This window comes from Drosophila subpulchrella, unplaced genomic scaffold, assembly GCF_014743375.2.
Source record: "Drosophila subpulchrella strain 33 F10 #4 breed RU33 unplaced genomic scaffold, RU_Dsub_v1.1 Primary Assembly Seq25, whole genome shotgun sequence".
Taxonomy (NCBI): Eukaryota; Metazoa; Arthropoda; class Insecta; order Diptera; family Drosophilidae; genus Drosophila; species Drosophila subpulchrella.
In genome coordinates this window covers 1454084-1475578 of record NW_023665555.1, presented here as the reverse complement: position 1 = coordinate 1475578, position 21495 = coordinate 1454084, and the positions used below count along the sequence as shown (strand labels likewise).

Here is a 21495-nt window from a genome sequence, read left to right as displayed (position 1 = left end):
ACGACGAAGAAGAAACAACGGTTTGGAGCTGGCAGAGAGTAAAACCGAAGCCAAAGTCAATCAAGAGACCAAACCAAGTCTCTCCGATTCTACTAAAGATAAAAATCGCTCTGGACTCTGCACCTAGCACCAGCTACAATCAATTTGCCATCCTAAGCGAAAGCACACCAAACAACGGAAATGAAGACGAAACCGAAGAACTGGACATGATAACTGAAGACACCTTAGATGAATTTGCCAAGCCGCCACCTATATTCTTATCTGAAGTTAGTGATATAAAAGGAATGTTAGCTTATCTCGAGACTAAAATCAAAAAAGAGCTTTTCTTTTATAAAGTTCAACGCGATGGCCATGTGAGAGTTATGGTAAAGACTATTGAGGAATACAGGAAACTTGTTAAAACTCTTAATACAGATTTTGTTAAATTTCACACATACCAGCTTAAACATGAGAGGGCTTTCAGAGTTGTTATTAAGAATTTACACTTCTCAACGGACATAGACTTAATTAAACAAGATGTGGAGTCCAAAGGTCACGCTGTTAGAAACATTAGTAATATTAAAAGTCGTGTAACCAAAGAGCCATTGAATTTGTTCTACTTAGACATTGAGCCCAACAATAAGAATTTAGATATTTACAAAGTTAAACACATTGGTAACGCAGTTGTCAATATAGAACCACCCCGTAAAACCAAAGAAATCGTTCAGTGCTATCGTTGCCAGGAATTTGGACACACAAAGTCATATTGTGCCAAATCTCACAGATGTGTGAAATGCTCTTTTAACCATCCCAGCAACATTTGTCCAAAAGATAAAGAGCAACCAGCAAAATGTGCCAACTGCAACGAAGATCATGCTGCTAGTTACAAAGGGTGTAAAGTCTATCAGGAACTTATAACAAAACAAGGAAGAACGCTATAGTCGAGTACCTCGACTATCAGATACCCGTTACTCAGCTAAAGGGACCAAAGGGAAATGGAGATATGCAAGCAGCAAAGCGAGATTTAAATGCGCCACCTACCGGCGGAAGACAGATTTAAGCATTGTGGGCGTTAGGGTAGGCGTGGATTTTTTTGGATCAATCGATAGGCATTGACGAGACCAATACATTTCAGTTAAAATTTTTAATCTAGCATAAAAATTGTGGGCGCCACAGGCTTGGGCGGTTTGTGGGCGTTAGAGTGGGCGTGGCATATTCGCATAACAAACTTGCGCTGCGTACAAGGCTACGGAATCTAAATCTGAAATCCCAATACTCTATCTTTGATAGTTTCCGAGATATCCGCGTTCATATTTACGATTTTTTGAAGTTTGTAGGCGGTTTGTGGGCGTTAAAGTGGGCGTGGTAAACTTTTTTTTGGGTCAATCGATAGGTATTGATGAGAACAATTCATTTCAGTTTAAATTTTTACTCTAGCATCAAAACTGTAGAAGCCACAGTTTTGGGCGGTTTGTGGGCGTTAGAGTGGGCGTGGCACTCTACTGAAACAAACTTGCGCTGCGTAAGAAGCTCAGGAATCTGCTCGCCAAATCTCAATAGCCTAGCTCTCATAGTTTCCAAGATCTCAGCGTTCATCCGGACAGACGGACAGACGGACAGACGGACAGACGGACAGACGGACAGACGGACATGGCTAGATCGACTCGGCTAGTGATCCTGATCAAGAATATATATACTTTATGGGGTCGGAAACGCTTCCTTCTGCCTGTTACATACTTTCCGAGGAATCTAGTATACCCTTTTACTCTACGAGTAACGGGTATAAAAACTAGTAAGCGGACACAACCACCTGAAAAACACCAAAGATGACAACAATAAAAATGACCCTGCTACCTCTCAATCATTTGCTCCGTTTAATAATTTTAGCCAAGAACCCAAAGATTATCAATCATCCGCTCAAGTTGCTGCAGGAAACAGTATCTCGAACACGTCTTTAGAAAGAATAGAACTGCGCTTAGAAAAACAATTTCAGCTCACAAATAATTTACTTAACATGATAATGTTACTTGTAAATAAGCTATGCAAATAAATCTTAACTTAGGAATATGGAATGCCAATGGGCTTTCCAACCATGTCAATGAAATATCCTTATTTTTAAAAACAAATGCCATTGATGTCATGCTTGTTTCAGAAACACACTTCACTAGCAAATCTTTTTTTAGAGTTATTGGGTACGACACAGTAAGGGCTGATCATCCGTCAGATCGAGCTCATGGAGGTGCTGCAATCATTGTCAAGCAGGGCCTTAAATTTCAAATAATGGACAGTACTAGGGAAAATGTTATGCAGGCTGCCACAATTAAAATAAAATGTATGCACGCAGATGTATCAATAACAGCGATATATCTCCCACCTAGATTCACAATAAAAGAACTCGATTTTAAAAACTTTTTCCAAGGGCTGGGAACAAAGTTTATCGTGGGAGGCGACTTCAATGCCAAACATCCATGGTGGGGATCCAGATTGACTAACCCGAAGGGATCGGAGCTATACAAATGCATACGAAACAATAACATAACAATTTTGTCAACTGGTAAGCCCACATACTGGCCAACTGATAGTCAAAAAATTCCAGATTTGATTGATTTTGTATTATTCTCTGGAATTCCTTTATCACACATGCGAGTAATGGAGAACTTTGACCTTAACTCAGATCATTCTCCAATAATAGCAACATATAGCACAATAGCCCATATGCTGGAAAAGCCCTATAAAGTCATAACAGCCTCTACTGACATCAACGCATTTAAAAGCTATTTAGAATCAGCTATAAGCCTGGACTTTTCGTTAAAAACAGGAGAGGAAATAGACTATGCTGTGGAGCATTTTACAAATACAATTCATACAGCAAGCTATAGAAACACGAATCATGCTCTTAACCATCAACAACCAAATCAATTGTACCTTTCAATCGAACTTCGACAAAAAATACAAAATAAAAGGAATCTGCGAAAACGCTGGCAAGAAACTCGCTACCCTGCTGACAAAAGATTGTACAACAAGGCTGCTTCAGAGCTAAGGCAACTGCTGTCAAACTTACGCAATGAATCTCTAGCTGCGTATCTGAGAAATTTAGACCCTAATTCCTGCAACAACGAATACAACCTGTGGAGGGCGACTAAATACCTAAAGAGACCAGCTAAAAGAAACATAAATATTCGTAAAAGCAATGGAACTTGGTGTAGGTCTAATACTGAACAAGCTGAAGCATTTGCACAACATCTTCACTCTGTATTTCAGCCAAACGAAATAAATAATTCTACAACCGAGACTGAAGTAGAACAATTTCTTGAGTCATCCTGCCAAATGAGCTTACCTATTAAAAGCATCAAATATGAAGAAGTTGTGGCAGAAATCAAATGCTTGAACAATAAAAAAGCACCAGGCCCTGATAAAATAGACGGCATCACCCTAAAAAGTTTACCAGCAAAATGCATTCGGCTTCTTACTCTTGTATTTAACGCGATCCTCAGACTAGACCACTTTCCAAGTCAATGGAAATGCGCAGAAATCATTATGATCCTAAAGCCAAACAAAACAGAAACTGAATTAACATCATACCGTCCCATTAGTCTGTTGACAATATTCTCGAAAGTGTTTGAAAAAATACTATTGAAGAGAATGTTGCCAATTTTGGACGAACTTTCCATCATTCCTGAATACCAATTCGGATTCAGGAGAGGTCATGGGACCCCTGAGCAATGTCACAGGGTCATTAATGATGTTTTATCTGCATTTGAAAACAAAAAATACTGCACAGCTGCATTTCTTGATGTTCAACAAGCGTTCGATCGAGTCTGGCACAATGGCTTATTGTACAAGATAAAGAAATGGCTACCTGCTCCGTACTTCTTATTGATCAAGTCGTATCTGACTAAAAGATGCTTTTACGTGCAACAGAAAAACGACACATCAACACTTTTCCTCATCAACGCAGGCGTCCCACAAGGAAGTGTTTTGGGACCAATTCTCTACACCCTATATACGGCCGACATGCCAGTTACAAATAACTGCACTGTTGCAACATATGCTGATGATACAGCCGTTCTGGCCACAAGCAGATCCAGAATTGAAGCTTCTGAACTCCTGCAGTGTGAGCTAAGCCTAATTGAAGACTGGTTTCTTAGATGGAAAATTAGAATCAACTCCCTCAAGTCCGTCCAAATAACTTTTTCGTTAAGACAAGGTAGCTGCCCAAATGTTACACTTAACGGCTCACCAATTCCATAAAGTAACTGTGTGAAGTATCTCGGCTTGCATCTCGACCGCAGATTAACATGGAAAAACCACATTAAAGCAAAATGCCAGCAGCTCAGACTTAAAACACTAAAAATGTCCTGGTTGATAAGTCGAAAATCGGAAACCACTTTGGAAAACAAAATTCGCCTCTACAAATCCATACTGAAGCCTGTTTGGACCTACGCTATACAGCTCTGGGGAACTGCTAGCAACTCAAATATTGAGATACTTCAGCGTTACCAATCAAAAACTTTGCGACAAATTGTCAATGCTCCTTTTTACGTATCCAATGCAAATATTCATAAAGATCTTAATATTCCAACCATAAAAGAAGAAATAAATAAAACTAGTAAGAAATATATCGACAGACTTCACAACCACGAAAATAATTTAGCCTTAAGTCTAGTAGACAACAGTTTAACAGTAAGAAGACTGAAAAGATATCATATTCTCGATCTCCCTCATAGATAAATTCAACAAACAGGAAAGATGTTATATATAATAGCAGGGCTCACTGGAAAACTGCTATTTCTGTTAATTTAATATAAATTATACAATTTACTAATTGTTTAAACAAACAGATTGTAAATAAAAATAAAGATAAAAAAAAAAAAAAAAAAAAAATTAATACATCCAGAATAAAATGAAACAGAATAAGTGAAAACAAGAAAAAACGCTATAGTCGGGGACCTCGACTATCAGATACCCGTTACTCAGCTGTAGGGAAAAAAGGGAAATGGAGATATGCAAGCAGCAAAGCGAGATTGAAATGCGCCACCTACCCGCGATCTCAATATATGGTTATTTGGGCGGTAGACAGATTTACGCGTTATGGGAGTTAAGGTGGGCGTGGCAATTTTTTTTTTTGGTTTAATCAATAGGTATTGACGAGAGTATACATTTCAGCAAACAATTTTTTCTTGCATGAAAATTGTGGGCGCCACAGGCTTAGGCGGCTTGTGGGCGTTAGAGGGCGTGGCAAATTTTTTTTTTGGTCAATCGATAGGTACTGACGAGACCAATACATTTATGTTAAAAATTTTAACCGAGCATGAAAATTGTGGGCCCCAAAGGCTTGGGCGGTTTGTGGGCGTTAGAGAGGGCGAGGCATATTCGCGTAACAAACTTGCACTGCGTACAGGCCTACGTAATCTAAATCTGAAGTCCCAGTTCTCTATCTTTGATAGTTTCCGAGATATCCGCGTTCATAATTACGATTTTTGAAGTTTGTGGGCGTTAAAGTGGGCGTGGCAAACTTTTTTTTTTCAGTCAATCGGTATTTATTGATGAGAACAATACATTTCAGCTAAAATTTTAATTCTAGCATCAAAACTGTAGGAGCCACAGTTTTGGGCGGCTTGTAGGCGTTAAAGTGGGCGTGGCACCCTGCTGAAACAAACTTGCGCTGCGCAAGAAGCTCAGGGATATGCATGCCAAATCTTAATAGCCTAGCTTTTATAGTTTCCGAGGTCTCAGCGTTCATCCGGACGGACGGACAGACGGACATGGCTAGATCGACTCAGCTAGTGATACAGATCAAGAATATATATATTTTATGGGGTTGGAAACGCTTCCTTCTACCTGTTACATACTTTCCGACGAATCTAGAATACCTTTTTACTCTACGAGTAACGGGTATAAAAATATAAGAAACGATTCCAAAACATTTAAGTTACAGAATCAACTCCAAGGCCCATAATACCAGAATTTTATAATATTCCCCATTTTAAATTCCTCTTGGGGACAAGTAGGATTTTGAGGAAGTAGAGTTAAGTACAGCAATATGTTATATAATATTTCATGAAATTGTGCAACATTGTTAGTCAACAAAATTGTGACAATTTCATCGGGAGTGAGATCTTGCAGTTTCTGCAGCTCAGCCAGACATCCAAGCCGCTGCCGATGTCAATGCCGCCACCAGCGACGGCGCTGTCCCAACCCACAGCTCAGGATATTGTTAAGTAGAGTAAAATCAGTCCCGATTTGAACATCAAATAAAATATAACGTTAAACTTCATTTTTGCCTAATATCCTGGAAGTAAACTTTATCACTCTAAAATGGTTGGGCGAAACTCTATTTAAAATTGAAAACACTAAGAGGCACAAAAAAAGTGTTTCTTAAAATATTCTTAAAAAAATATTTTTGTCTTCTTTTTTGTGATCTAGGGGTCCAACTCTACTAGGAACTACCATCATCCTTCTTGGCTGTAAGCTTGAGTAATAAGAACAAAATCCCTTTTAGTCTTTTAAAGTATATAAAAAAATAAAAAAAAACGATATAGTCGAGTGCCTCGACTATCAAAAACCCCCTCTTCTCAGCTAAAGCGAGATTGTAATGCGCCACCTTCCCGCGATCTCAATATATGGTGATGTGGGCGGCAAACAGTTTTAAGCCTTCATGGCGTTAAAGTGGGCGTGGCAAACTTTTTGGGTCAATCGAAATGTATTGACGAGAACAATACATTTCAGCTAAAGGTTTTTTCTACCATTAAAGCTGCGGGCGTCACAGTTTTGGGAGGCTTGTGGGCGTTAGAGTGGGCGTGGTACCCTGCTGAAACAAACTTGCGGTCTGTAAAAAGCTCACGAATTTACATGCCAAGTCCCAAATTTCTAGCTTTTATAGTTTCCGAGATCACAGCTTTCATACAGATGGACAAACAGACGGACATACGTAGATCGACTCGGATAGTGATCCTGTTCAAGAATATATATACTTTATAGGGTCGGAAACGCTTCCTTCTACCTGTTACAGTCTTTCTGACGAATATAATATACCCTTTTACTCAACGAGTAACGGGTATTACAAGAGAAAACCCTATAGTCGGGTGCCTCGACCATCAGATACCCGTTACTCATCTAAAGGAAGCCAAGGGGAGATGGAGATATACAAGCAGGAAAACGAGATTTTAAAGCGTAACCTACACGCGATTTCAATATACGGTGGTGTAGGCGTCAGACAGATTTAAGCTTTGTGGGCGCTTGTGGCCGTCAGAGTGGGCGTGACAAACTTTTTTAAAGTCAATCGATACATATTGACATTTCAAGATCCTGATTAAGAATATATATAGTGACGTATCTGCACTGCGAATTCTCAACGGCCACCAGTTCAAGGAACGAAACCGTTCACAAACAGAATCGACAATTTCGGCTTTGATTTAAAAACGATACAGAAGCTTAAGATCCCGCAATGCAAACAAACAAAGAAAATTGATTAAGTCCGAACGTCAACAATGACGTAATTCCATAAACGTGAAAATCCAATAAAATCGCAAAATCTAATAAGACCGAATTATGTAAACATCATCCACGTGCGATTGCGTCACCTAATGCATTAACAGTAAATTCTAACCAATTCTGTAACATACAATCAGTCTTTTTCCAACGTTCTAATAGAGAATAACTAACAAATATAAAAAAACTCCTGATTTCTTATTCGGGCGAAGAACGACTCATGTAAATGGCGCAGTCGGTAGGATCTCTTTACAAAATATCCTTGCGAAAAACCTAAGTCGGGAGCTTACTGATCAATTAAAAGGATATTTCTAAACTACTAGGATACCCAGATCAGCGCGTGGAATTGCCCACAAGTAAGCAATTTAATCGACTAGCTCGGATGTGCAACTAAGAGATCCTCAAAAGAACCTAAGTGCTAATTAAAGGCACTGAAAAAATATAAAAATAAATTCAATTTCAATCGACTACTGAATAAATCCAATTCGGTCAGTGATAAAGTTGAGTGGAATTTATTTAAACACAATAAAATGGACCAACAACCACCAGCTCAAGGGCAACCACAAATTGGTGTGGCACCCAACCCATTGACGGAGCAAAACTTAAATCAGCTTTTGTCCCAGATCCGGAATATTCCAACGTTTGAAGGAGATCCATCTACCCTAAGAACCTTTGTCGGAAGAGTTAACTACCTTTTGCGTCTGTATCCTACAACATCTGATCGACAGACAAGCTTTATATTTGGAGCAATTGAACTTAAAATCACCGGTGATGCTCAGAGGATTCTGCAAGTTCTTTAAGTCAACAACTGGCCACCTCTTAGAGAAGCCCTAATCGACGAGTACAAAACGCAAACCCCTGTGGAGGATCTATTATACAATACTAATTTTCAAGGTAAATTTTGTAATGAGATCGAGCTCAAGCAGTTAGTCATAAGCAAAAAATTAGAGCTTGAGGAAAATCCAAATGAATTAATAATGTACACAGAAGCAATGTTTAGGACTAAAAAAAACCTAATACAACGAAAATTACTTGACATAATATTTATGACATTAGCAGGAAGCGATATTTAAAGAGTACTTAAACTGAAACAAGCGGCTCAGCAAGAAGGGCTTTACGAAGAAAGTGAAAACTCAAAACATTATAACATCAAAGTTAATAAAATTCAAAAGAAACAACAAACAAATTATACACACAACCTCTACTCTTACACTAATTTGTACAGCACCCAACAATTTAATCCTGGCCCAGCTCTTTCAATTCAACCACACCCCAATCAACCCCAAAGAACGGTTCCACAAAATCATAAGTTCCAATCGAATAACAGAAATGATACTTTTGACCAAAATAGGGGAAGTTACCAAGAGTTTCGAAGAAATTTAATTCAGGGACAGCAAAATAATACAATGAATCAAAGCCAACAGCCAAGTGGACGATCGGGATCAGTACCCAACCAATCACAAAAGAGAGTCAGAGAAAATAATAGTGGACAATCAAGAATGCAAGTAGACGAAAGTTATCAACAAAATAAAGAGTACAAAGAAGATGTATATAATAAAAAGGAAAATTTTTCAATGCAAGTCTCCGACCAATTACATACATAGAAATAACTATAAATAATAATAATTATCGTTGCCTCGTCGATACCGGTTCATCAATTAACTTAATGAAAAAGAATTTTCCTAACGGGAGCATACATTAAGATCCGACAATTATACGCACTATGACAGGTCATTATGAACTAAATGAATTTGTAAAAGTGGCACCTAATAGTTTATTTACTCAAAAAGAAATATTTTATATTCACGACTTTTCTTCCAATTATGACATACTGCGAGGACGAAAGTTACATTTTTTTTACACACAAACATTAGTTTGAAAAATCCAACACAAATAAATGATTTTGAGGAATTGCTAAAATCTAAAAATGTTACTGATGAAATAAGTTATGCTGTTCAAAATGAATAAGCAGAGGGAAAAAGTTATCGTTTAGAACACTTAAATGAAGAAGAAAAAGTTAAATTATTAAAATTAATTTACCAATATAAATGCATTCAATGTCGTAATGGTGAAAATTTGACCTTTACGAATGTTGTTAAGCATGAAATAAACAAGGAAGAACTCTATAGTCGAGTACCTCGACTATCAGATACCCGTTACTCAGCTAAAAGGACCAAAGGGAAATGGAGATATGCGAGCAGCAAAGCGAGATTGAAATGCGCCACCTACCGGCGGTATACAGACTTAAGCGTTGTGGGCGTTAGAGTGTGCGTGGCAAATTTTCTTTGGATCAATCGATAGGTATTAACGAGACCAATACATTTCAGTTAAAATTTTTTATCTAGCATGAAAATTGTGGGCTCCACGGGTTTTGGCGGCTTGTGGGCATTAGAGTGGGCGTGGTATATTTAAATAACAAACTTGCGCTGCGTACAAGGCTACGGAATCTAAATCTGAAATTCCAATTCTCTATCTTTGATAGTTTCCGAGATATCCGCGTTCATACTTACGATTTTTTGATGTTTGTGGGCGTTGAATTAGGCGTGGCAAACTTTTTTTTATGTCAATCGATAGGTATTGATAAGAACAATTCATTTCAGTTTAAATTTTTACTCTAGCATCAAAACTGTAGGAGCCACAGTTTTAGGCGGTTTGTGGGCGCTAGAGTGGGCGTGGCACTCTACTGAAACACACTTGCGCTGCGTAAGAAGCTCAGGAATCTGCACGCCAAATCTCAATAGCCTAGCTCTCATAGTTTCCGAGATCTCATCGTTCATCCGGACAGACAGACAGACGGACAGACGAACAGACGGACAGACGGACAGACGGACATGGCTAGATCGACTCGGATAGTGATCCTGATCAAGAATATATATACTTTATGGGGTCTAGTATACCCTTTTACTCTACGAGTAACGGGTATAAACAGCGTTTTCCACAAAGTACGGACACTACGAGTACACACGAATGCCATTTTGATTAAAAAATGCACCTGCAACTTTTCAGCGATGCATGAACAATGACCTTCGTGAATTAATAAACAAGCATTGCCTTGTATACTTGGACGATATAATTGTTTCCTCTACGTCTCTTGACGAATACCTTCATTAAAAATTGTTTTTGAAAAACTTAAAAACGCTAATCTAAAACAAGGAAGAACGCTATAGTCGAGTACCTCGACTTTCAGATACCCGTTACTCAGCCAAAGGGACCAAAGGGAAATGGAGATATGCAAGCAGCAAAGCGAGACTGAAATGCTGAAATGATCTCAATATATGGTTATGTGGGCAGTAAACAGATTTAAAAGTGGGCGCGGCAAATTTTTTTTTGGGTTAATCGATAGGTATTGACGAGACTAATAAATTTCAGTTACAATTTTTACTGTAGCATCAAAACTGTAGGAGCCACAGTTTTGGGCGGTAGGACTCTAAATGCATATGAAGAAAACTATAGTACAATTGAAAAATAATTATTAGCTATAGTATGGGCGACAAAAACCAAAATCATGTAGCCGATTCATTGTCAAGAATCAAAATTAAGGAAGTATACTATGGCAGTAACAAAGCAACAGCACATAGCGCTGAAGAAGATAATGACAATTTAATAACAATTACTGAAAAACCAATCAATCATTTCGCAAGACAGGTAAAAATTTTTCGAAGCAATACAGAAGGTGAAGAAAGTGAAAATTATTTTAAGAAAGTCAAGATTAAAATAATGTTTCATGAATTAAACATCGAAAAAGCTAAGCAAATATTAATAAATCACTTTTGTACCAAGTCAAGTGCACTTTACATCGAACACGACTCTGATTTTGAAATCATTAAACAAGCTTTTAAACAGGTCATGAACTCTACTTCAAAAATTTTAAGAGCAGTAATTAAATCACAGGACATAAAAACTTACGCTGAATTTAAAGCAATTATTGTTAGCAACCACGAAAAACTATTGCACCCCGGAAATGAAAAAATGGAGGACCCAGATCAAGACCCAGCGCTTTGACCTTCATCTTTCTGACATCAACGTTAATACTAATGATGCCAATGGGTTACAACCAATTAATAGAAATAAACCCTATAAAATCATAAAATGGCTATTTGTTGTTTATGACCGACACAATCAACGTCCCAGATAGTTTTGAGTACAATTGCCTCACAATTAATATTACAAAAACGAAAGAAACTTCCAAAAATTTGCTATCACAAGCGTTTGGTTTTAAGGAAATAATGCAGACTAAATATTTAACGGAAAAACTACATAGAGAAATGAATGGGTTAAAAATTGTTAGGAGAAACAAAAATGGATTAGCTTATTTTGTTTACAAATATGTTTTTGGAACATTATATAATAATGATAAAGAAGAATTAGAAGAAAAAATCAATGTAATAGCTCAAAACAGTGTACAGGTAAACGAATTAAATAATATAATCGATACAGTTAACAAAGGCATCGATATAATAAACAAGCATCTCGAAGAAGACAGATTTAAGCGATGTGGGCGTTAGAGTGGGCGTGGCCAATTTTTTTTGGATCAATACATTACAATTTTTTATCTAGCATGAAAATTGTGGGCGCCACCGGCTTGGGCGGCTTGTGGGCGTTAGAGTGGGCGTGGCATATTCGCGTAACAAACAAGCGCTGCGCTCAAGCCTACGGAATCTAAATCTGAAATCCCATTTCTCTATCTTTAATATTTTTCGAGATATCCGCGTTCATATTTACGATTTTTAGAAGTTTGTGGGCGGTTTGTGTACGTTAAAGTGGGCGTGGCAAACTTTTTTTAATAAGAACAATACATTTCAGTTAAAATTTTTATTCTAGCATCAAAACTGTAGGAGCGACAGTTTTGGGCGGTTTGTGGGCGTAAGAGTGGGCGTAAGAGTGGGCGTGGCACTCTACTGAAACAAACTTGCGCTGCCAAATCTCAATAGCCTAGCTCTCATAGTTTCCAAGATCTCAGCGTTCATCCGGACAGACGGACATGGCTAGATTGATTCGGCTAGTGATCCTGATCAAGAATATATATACTATGGGGTCGGAAACACTTCCTTCTGCCTGTTACATACTTTCCGACGAATCTAGTATACCCTTTTACTCTACGAGTAACGGGTATAAAAATCGTAAGTATGAACGTGGATATCTCGGAAACTATCAAAGATAGAGAATTGGGATCTTAGATTGAAATTCCGTAGCCTTGTACGCAGCGCAAGTTTGCTATGCGAATAAGCCACGCCCACTCTAACGCCCACAAACCGCCCAAATATGTGGCGCCCACAATTTGTATGCTAGATAAAAAATTTTTACTGAAATGTATTGGTCTCGTCAAACCTATCGATTGGTCAACAAAAAATTTGCCACGCCCACTCAAACGCTCATAACGCTTAAATCTGTCTACCGCCGGTAGGTGGCGCCGGAAAGCGCTCGCTGGCTGCTTGCATATCACCATTTCCCTTTGGTCCCTTTAGCTGAGTAACGGGTATCTGATAGTCGAGGTACTCGACTATAGCGTTCTTCCTTGTTAAAACTAGAGAGTTAATCTTTTAGACTCTACTATTGCATATGAAGCCCGTGTTTGTTACCGACGACCGCCACGTTGTGATTTTGATTTTATACCCGTTATTCGTAGAGTAAAAGGGTATGTTGGATTCGTCGGAAGGTATGTAACAGGTAGGAGGAAGAGTTTCCCACCCTATGAAGTATATATATTTTTTATCAGAACACAAGCATAGTCGAACTAGCTATAAATTCTGAGATCTCGGAAATTATAAAAGCTAGAAAGGTGGTATATATGTATTCTTTATAGGGTCTGTTGCTTTCCTTTTAGTTTTAACCGCTTTCTACATGTTACATCATTCTTAACGAAAATACATTTTGGTGTGAAATAGTCTAGTGTCCAGTCTTTTGAGCAAAAGGACTGATTTTGGGCCGGGTAGCGGGTATCTGATATATATTTTAAGAAGTCAAAATATTACAAAAAATTGCCAAAATCTTTCGTGTTTTGTTGTAATTGCTCTCGTTCTCTTTGCTCTCGCTCCCTTGGAACTGCTGCATTAAAATGCAACGCAATAGCACACAAAAAAAAATCTTTAAAAATTCTTTTAAAAATGCTAGAGATTTGAAAAAAAAAGCTTATGCATGTGGGCTTTAGATAAGCAGTGATCAAAACCAATCTTGATCGGATCAACGGGGTGCACTTTTAAACTCTTGCAGAGGGTATAATGATTTAAGCCAGAAGTTTGCAACACAGTGAAGCAGACGTTTAAGACCCCATAAAGTATATATATTCTATATTCTCTCCACTAGAAGAGTCAATATAGCCATGTCCGTCTGTCCATCTGTCCGTTTCTACGCAAACAAGTCTCTCAGATTTAAAGCTTTTGGGATGAAACCTTTCCAAAAGTCTCATTTCTATTGCAGGTAGTACATAAGTCGGATCGAGCCGGATCGAAAAACTATATCCTATAGCTCCCATAGTGATGATCAACAAAATATTTTTTAAAACAAGGAAGGACGCTATAGTCGAGTACCTTTACTATCACCACCTACCCTCGATCTCAGTGTTTGGTTATGTGGGCGGTTAAAACATTTAAGCGTTATGGGCGTTAGAGAGGGTATTGACGAGACTAATATATTCAAGTTAAAATTTTGTTTCCAGCATGAAAATTGTGGGCGCCACAGGTTTGGGCCGCTTTTGGGCGTAGGAGTGGCCGTGGCAACAGGTATTAACGATAGGTATTGACGAGAATAACACATTTCAGTTAAAATTTTCTAGCATGAAAATTGTGGACACTACAGGTTTGGGCTGTTTGTGGGCATTAGGGCATTAACAAACTTGCGCTGCGTACAAGGCTTCGGAATCTAAATCTGAAATCCCAATTCTCTATCTTTGATAGTTTCCGAGATACCATGCTTACGATTTTTAGAAGTTTGAGGCGGTTTGTGGGCGTTAAAGAGGCCGTGGCAAACTTTTTTAAGTCAATCGATAGGTGTTGATGTATAAAATACATTTCAGCTAAAATTAATTATAGCTTATTCTCGCATTAAAACGGTAGGATCCACAGTTTTAGGCTGTTTGTGGGCGTTAGAGTGGGCGTGGCACACTGACAAAACAAACTTGCGCTGCGCAAGTAGCTCAGAAATCCACATGCCAAATACCAATTTTCTAGCTTTTGTAGTTTTCGAGTTCTCAGCGTTCATACGGACGGTCGAACAGTCGAACATGGCTAAATCGACTCGGCTAGTGATCCCGATCAAGAATATATATTCTTTATGGGGTCGGAAACGCTTCCTTCTACCTGTTACATACTTTCCGACGAATCTAGTATACCCTTTTACTCTACTAGTAACTGGTATATATATATATACTTTATGAGGTCGGAGACGCTTCCTTTACCTGTTAAATACCTTTCCCTGAATAAAATGTTCCCTTTTACTTTACGAGTATAAAAACTAGGAAACTAGTGGAGTGCCTCCACTATTAGATACCTGTTACTCAGCTAAAGGACTCAAAAGGGAGACGGAGATATTCAAGCAGCAAAGCGAGATTGTTAAGCGCCACCTACACGCGATTTCAACATATGGTAATGTGAGCGGTATACAGTTTTAGGCGTTATGGGCGATTGTGGGCGTTAGAGTGACAGTGCAAACTTTTAATCAAGTCAATCGAAAGGTATTGACGTAAACAATATATAATATATATATTTCAGTTAACATTCTTGTTCTACCTCTAATATTTTGGGATCCACAGTTTTAGGCGGTTTGTGGGCGTTAGAGCGGGTTTGACACATTAGCGTTAACAATTTCCGCAAAATTTCGTACGAAGCTAGCTCTACCTGTTAAATACTTTATCCTACGAGTAACGGGAATAATTAGTTTTCTTATTATTTTTTTTTCGGACTGACGCCCACCCGTGCATGGCGTTAAAAATACATATTCTTCTCTATGATACGTGAGCTACTTTTTACTCTTTTACTCTACGAGGAACTTATTTATTTTGGTTATCAATAATACAGACTACATTTGTTACCCATTATAAAGTAAGGCCTCCGATTACTCGTAGAGTAAAAGGGTGTACTAGATTCCCGACCCCATAAAGTATATATATTCTTGATCAGGATCACTAGCCGAGTCGATATAGCCATGTCCGTCTGTCCGTCTGTCTGTCTGTCCGTATGAACGCTGAGATCACGGAAACTATAACTATAAGAGCTAGGCTATTGGGATTTGGCATGCAGATTTCTGAGCATGGCAGAATACCAATACATTGGCATTGGTAAATATAGCATAACAACCCCCTCAAAAACCTTGGCTAAGCACCTGGTCAAAATTAACAGTAGATTTTGTGTTTTTAAAGCGATATTGCGTAAAGTCAATTTTTTCTGTGATAGTACTTACTCAATAACGCTTGCTTTCCCCAGCCGGAGGTGATGCATTGTTCAGTAGCCTTTGGGTCCTCGTCGCTAATGCAAATAGGCTGGATGTGGGAGGCAAACTCCAAGCGTCTCTCGAGTCGGATGATGGCAATATCGTGAGCGTTGATCGAGTGATCGTATGCGGGGTGCACGTCGATGGTTTTGACGCCAGTCAGCTGGAACGGAAGTGGCTCGTTTGTGCTGCCCAGCTCCCACTCTCCCGCCTTAACGCGAATGTCGGTCACCGGCAGTCTAGGGGTATCAGTGTTATTATGGGTTTAAGTTAAGGGATTACATATGGTTTTTGGGCCAAAAAAAGCAATGATTCATAATTTGTTTAAGCCCATATTACCTTATAAGTAATGTGGTCACTTACCCATTTACGCAACTGGCGGAGGTCAGAACGAACTCGTCTCCGATAATAGCTCCGCCGCAGATAAGTGTCTTGCTCGACTCGCGCAAGATCATGGCCTGCCAGGAGATCTCGGCAAAGCTCGCGTCCAGATCCTTGACTCCTGTGGGTTTCGTCCTGGAAAAGAATGTACTATTTTTGTTCGCTGCTCAAGAAATCGAAAGTGCCTCCCTACCGCATGTTCCTTGTCGCGCATACTCCAGCCAAGTTAACAGGCCAGGGGTCCACATAGTTCGGGTCACGGCAACACTTGCCGGGTGCGCCATTTTCGTCCTGCAGGCAGTCGGTGAGAGGTACTCGGAACACTGCTTCCAGAGGGGTCAACTCCACGGCGGACTCAGAGACCACTCCGATGGCGTTGCAGAAATTCTCGGAGGTGCACACGAGGGCGGAGGCGCACTTGGAAAAGTGTTTCGGCCTCTCAGCTGTCTGGGGTATAGGAAAGATCTGGGGAGACAGTTGATCCTCGCCGCGGTAGATCGGCTTCTCGTTCGAGGGCTGCGGAACGCGGTCAGGTTCAAACGGCGTGATCTCGTTGGCGGACATAGGTGGTAGGTACTCGTTTGTGGGCCTGCTAGTCGGCTTTGGACGTAGTGGCGGCCTTTGTGTAGTGGGAGGCGACTGGTGGACGTGTCGTCGGGTTGTCTGTACAGGACGCAGGGTGGTCGAAGGTGGAAGATAATTAGGCCGGGGGGCTGGTATCACCATCGTGAGCTGAGAACGATACGGCGGCGGTGTGGTGCGTACGGCCGATATCGTTGGATTCGTCGGCAGCGGGAAGGTTTTGTTTGGCAGGTTAAAGATATATCCATCTTCGGTCAGCGTTGTTGAAGGCATGCGACAGCAAACATCGGGCGCAGGGCAGTGTATGTGCTGTTAAGAAAAGCGAGAAAGTTATGGGTGCTTACACAACAAAATGTCCATTAGAAAGCAATGCAAATTTAGATTTTTTAAAAATTATATTTATCATTTTCCGCAAATTGTTCATAAACAACAAGGAAGAACGCTATAGTCGAGTACCTCGACTATTAGATACCCGTTACTCAGCTAAAGGGACCAAAGGGAAATGGAGATATGCAAGCAGCAAAGCGAGATTGAAATGCGCCACCTACCGGCGGTAGACAGACTTAAGCGTTATGGGCGTTAGAGTGGGCGTGATCCATCGATAGGTATTGACGAGACCAATACATTTCACAGGTTTTGGCGGTTTGTGGGCGTTAGAGTGGGCGTGGCATATTTAAATAACAAACTTGCGCTGCGTACAAGGCTACGGAATCTAAATCTGAAATTCCAATTCTCTATCTTTGATAGTTTCCGAGATATCCGCGTTTATACTTACGATTTTTTGAAGTTTGTGGGCGGTTTGTGGGCGTTAAAGAGGGCGTGGCAAACTTTTTTACTCTAAGAGTAACGGGTTTTTAGTGCACCCCCTCTAATCTTTGATTGTTCCAAAACTTTTTTCACTGATAATTTGCCGTTAATTATCCGTACATTTTTTGTGAGAGATAAACATTTCTTGATCTTTTCTTGAATTAAGTTTTGATTATCCCAAAACTTTTTTCACTGATAATAATGGCCGTTTATTACACAGGAATACAAAACAAGGAAGAACGCTATAGTCGAGTACCTCGACTATCAGATACCCGTTACTCAGGTAAAGGGACCAATGGAGATATGCAAGCAGCAAATGCGCCACCTACCAGCGGTAGCCAGATTTAAGCGTTGTGGGCGTTAGAGTGGGCGTGGCAAAGTTTTTTTTAAATCAATCGATAGGTATTGACGAGACCAATACACTTCAGTTAAAATTTTTTATCTAGCATGAAAATTGTGGGCGCCACAGATTTGGGCGGTTTGTGGGCGTTAGAGTGGGCGTTAGAGTGGGCGTGGCAAACTTTTTTTAGGTCAATCGGTAGGTATTGATGAGAACAACACATTTCAGTTAAAATTTTTGTTCTAGCATCAAAACTGTAGGAGCCACAGTTTTGGGCGGTTTGTGGGCGTTAGAGTGGGCGTGGCACTCTTCTGAAACAAACTTGCGCTGCGCAGGAATCTCAGGAATCTGCATGCCTAATTCCAGTATTGTAGCTCTTATAGTTTCCGAGATCTCAGCGTTCATACGGACAGACGGACAGACGGACAGACGGACAGACGGACATGACTAGATCGACTCGGCTAGTGATCCTGATCAAGAATATATATACTTTATGGGGTCGGAAACGCTTCCTTCTGCCTGTTACATACTTTTCGACGAATCTAGTATACCCTTTTACTCTACGAGTAACGGGTATAATTAAACTTCGTAAAATTTCCAGAAACCATTTTTACTTTTCCATGATAACTGCGTCCTTCTGACTAAAAGTTTCATGCAAACTTTTGTGCCATCACCTGCATCACCATCACCTCCGTTCGGATGAACGCTGAGATCTCGGAAACTATATAAGCTAGGCTATTGAGATTTGGCGTGCAGATTTCTGAGCGTCTTACGCAGCGCAAGTTTGTTTCAGCCCAAAAACCTCCCCCAAACTTCAAAAAATCGTAAACATGAACGTGAATATCTCAGAAACTATTAAAGATAGAGAATTGGGATCTCAGATTTAGATTCCGTAGCCTTGTACGCAGCGCAAGTTTGTTACGCGAATATGCCACGCCCACTCTAACGCCCGCAAACCGGCTAAACCTGTGGCGCCCACAATTTTCATGCTAGATACAAAATTGTAACTGAAATGTATTGGTCTCTTCAATACCTATCGATTTGCCACGCCCACTCTAACGCCCATAACGCTTAAATCTGTCTACCGCCGGTAGGTGGCGCATTTCAATCACGATTTGCTGCTTGCATATCTCCATTTCCGTTTGGTCCCTTTAGCTGAGTAACGGATATCTGATAGTCGAGGTACTCGACTATAGCGTTCTTCCTTGTTGTATTTTTAAATTTAATAATTATAACTGCAATAACTTATAACTTTATAACTTTAATAATTAGAACTGCCTTTTTTGATTCTTTTGTCGATGCTTAGATTTTTATACCCGTTATTTGTTGAAGAAAAGGGAATAATGTATTCGTCGAAGGTAAGTAAATTGTAGAGTGAAGGCTTCCCGACCCCACCTACACTGCTTATATAAGGTGTGAGTGGGCTCGGGCTAACATTTCAGAAGGCAAAAACAATGTGCCGCTGTCGACGTCGACGTCCCTCTCGTCTTTGTCTTATAATCTTTTGCCTTTAATCGTCGCGCGCAGAGTGAGGATTCGGTGTTTACGTTTTTCTCTCTTCTTGTTAATACGTCTTAGAAAGGCAAAACAAAAACAAGGAAGAACGCTATAGTCGAGTACCTCGACTATCAGATACCCGTTACTCAGCTAAAGGGACCAAAGGGAAATGGAGATATGCAAGCAGCAAAGCGAGATTGAAATGCGCCACCTACCGGCGGTAGACAGATTTAAGCGTTATGGGCGTTAGAGTGGGTGTGGCAAATTTTTTTTTACATCAATAGATAAGTATTGACGAGACCAATGCATTTCAGCTAAAATTTGTTATCTAGCATAAAAATTGTGGGCGCCACAGGCTTGGGCGGTTTGTGGGTGTGGCATATTCGCGTAACAAACTTGCGCTGCGTATAAGGCTACGGAATCTAAATCTGAGATCCCAATTCTCTATCTTTAATAGTTTCTGAGATATTCACGTTCATGCTTACGATTTTTTGAAGTTTGTGGGCTGTTTGTGGGCGTTAAAGTGGGCGTGGCAAACTTTTTTTTGGGCAATCGATAGGTATTAATAACAACAATACATTTCAGTAAAATTTTTATTCTAGCATCAAAACTGTAGAAGCCACAGTCTTGGGCGGTTTGTGGGCAAACTTGCGCTGGGCAGGAATCTAAGGAATCTGCATGCCTAATCACAGTATTGTTGCTCTCATAGTTTCTGAGATCTCAGCGTTTATACGGAGAGACGGACATGACTAGTTCGACTCGGCTAGTGATCCTGATCTAGAATATTTATACTTTATAGGGTCGGAAACGCTTCCTTCTGCCTGTTACATACTTTTCAACGAATCTAGTATAAATAGTGCAAAAAAAAAACAAACAAATTAAACACCGCAAAAAAAATTATAAAAAAATGCAAGCAAATAAAAAATGAATTTTATTTTAATTGCTTTTTTTACCATTTATGTATATCGATGACACTTTATTTTATGTTACTCATAATATCACCAATGGCATGTTATGAGGTGACATCCCATACGACAAAAACGGACAAGGCAGGGTTAACTTCGAAAAATGTTCATATGAGCTATCACGAGTAAAAAAGCGGATATCCCATACAAATGTATACATGGAGTGTCATGCGTCACCGGTAATTCACCAGGTGATTCACGGGTGAAAACTAATTTTTAGAACTGAATGGTACCTATTATTCTTAATGTAAAAGTAAACAAAGCACTGCAGTTTTTGAAATACCATTCAATCAGAGGGACTTGTAACTTGTGTTTGTGACCTTGATATTGTATTTATTGATTGTGGTGCCCGTATATTCGTGTTCTAGTTCTAACTTTAAAAAAAAAATCTTTAGGTTAATTTGTATTTTTAAATGGAGCTACAAAGTGATTCCAGCAGTTTCCACCTCTGAAACCTTTTTTATCTTGTAGAGTATTTGATTCTTATTGAGCTCGGTTAGTATAAAAGTGCACTTTTTCACACTTTCTCTAAAATTTAGCTTTAAAGACCTCTACCTAATACTGTATATTTCTCGCATTTTTGTCTGGTAAATGCCAGTAACGATTAATTTAAAATTATTTTACAACTTCATTTCACTTACTTAACGTTGATATAAAGGATTTTAGTATTTTTGTTACGAATTATATTGGTAACAATATAAACAAGAAAGGAAGTTAACTTCGGCAATCCTTGCAGCTATAATTATTAAATTTAAAAACACAAAAAATTATATTCCCAATAGTATAAGATAAAATGTCAAAAAACACTGAAGCTATAATTTGTTTCATATTATTATCCTACCAATTATACGATCGTTCCTATGGCAGCTATATGATTTAGTCGTCCGATTTTGATAAAATTAAATTCGAAATTCAGAACTAATTAAAAAATGTTATTTCCAAGCGTTGGAGGGTATATGTAGAAAAACACCGAAGCTATAATTTGTTTCATATTATTTTTCCACCAATTTTCCGATGGATCCTATGGCA

General features: G+C 39.3%; 1 protein-coding gene across 2 annotated transcripts in view; it reads right to left on the bottom strand.

Annotated features, from left to right (window-relative positions):
- The window catches only part of LOC119559603 (inactive serine protease scarface), a 49342-nt gene that overhangs the window by 13275 nt on the left and 14572 nt on the right, over positions 1–21495 (bottom strand). For both annotated transcript variants that reach the window (XM_037872619.1, XM_037872618.1), the window contains exons 4-6: positions 16469–17166; positions 16258–16410; positions 15865–16133 (exon numbers count right to left, since the gene is read on the bottom strand). In XM_037872619.1, the coding sequence (XP_037728547.1) occupies positions 15865–16133; positions 16258–16410; positions 16469–17166 (1120 nt within the window). The remainder of the gene's footprint in view (positions 1–15864; positions 16134–16257; positions 16411–16468; positions 17167–21495) is intronic.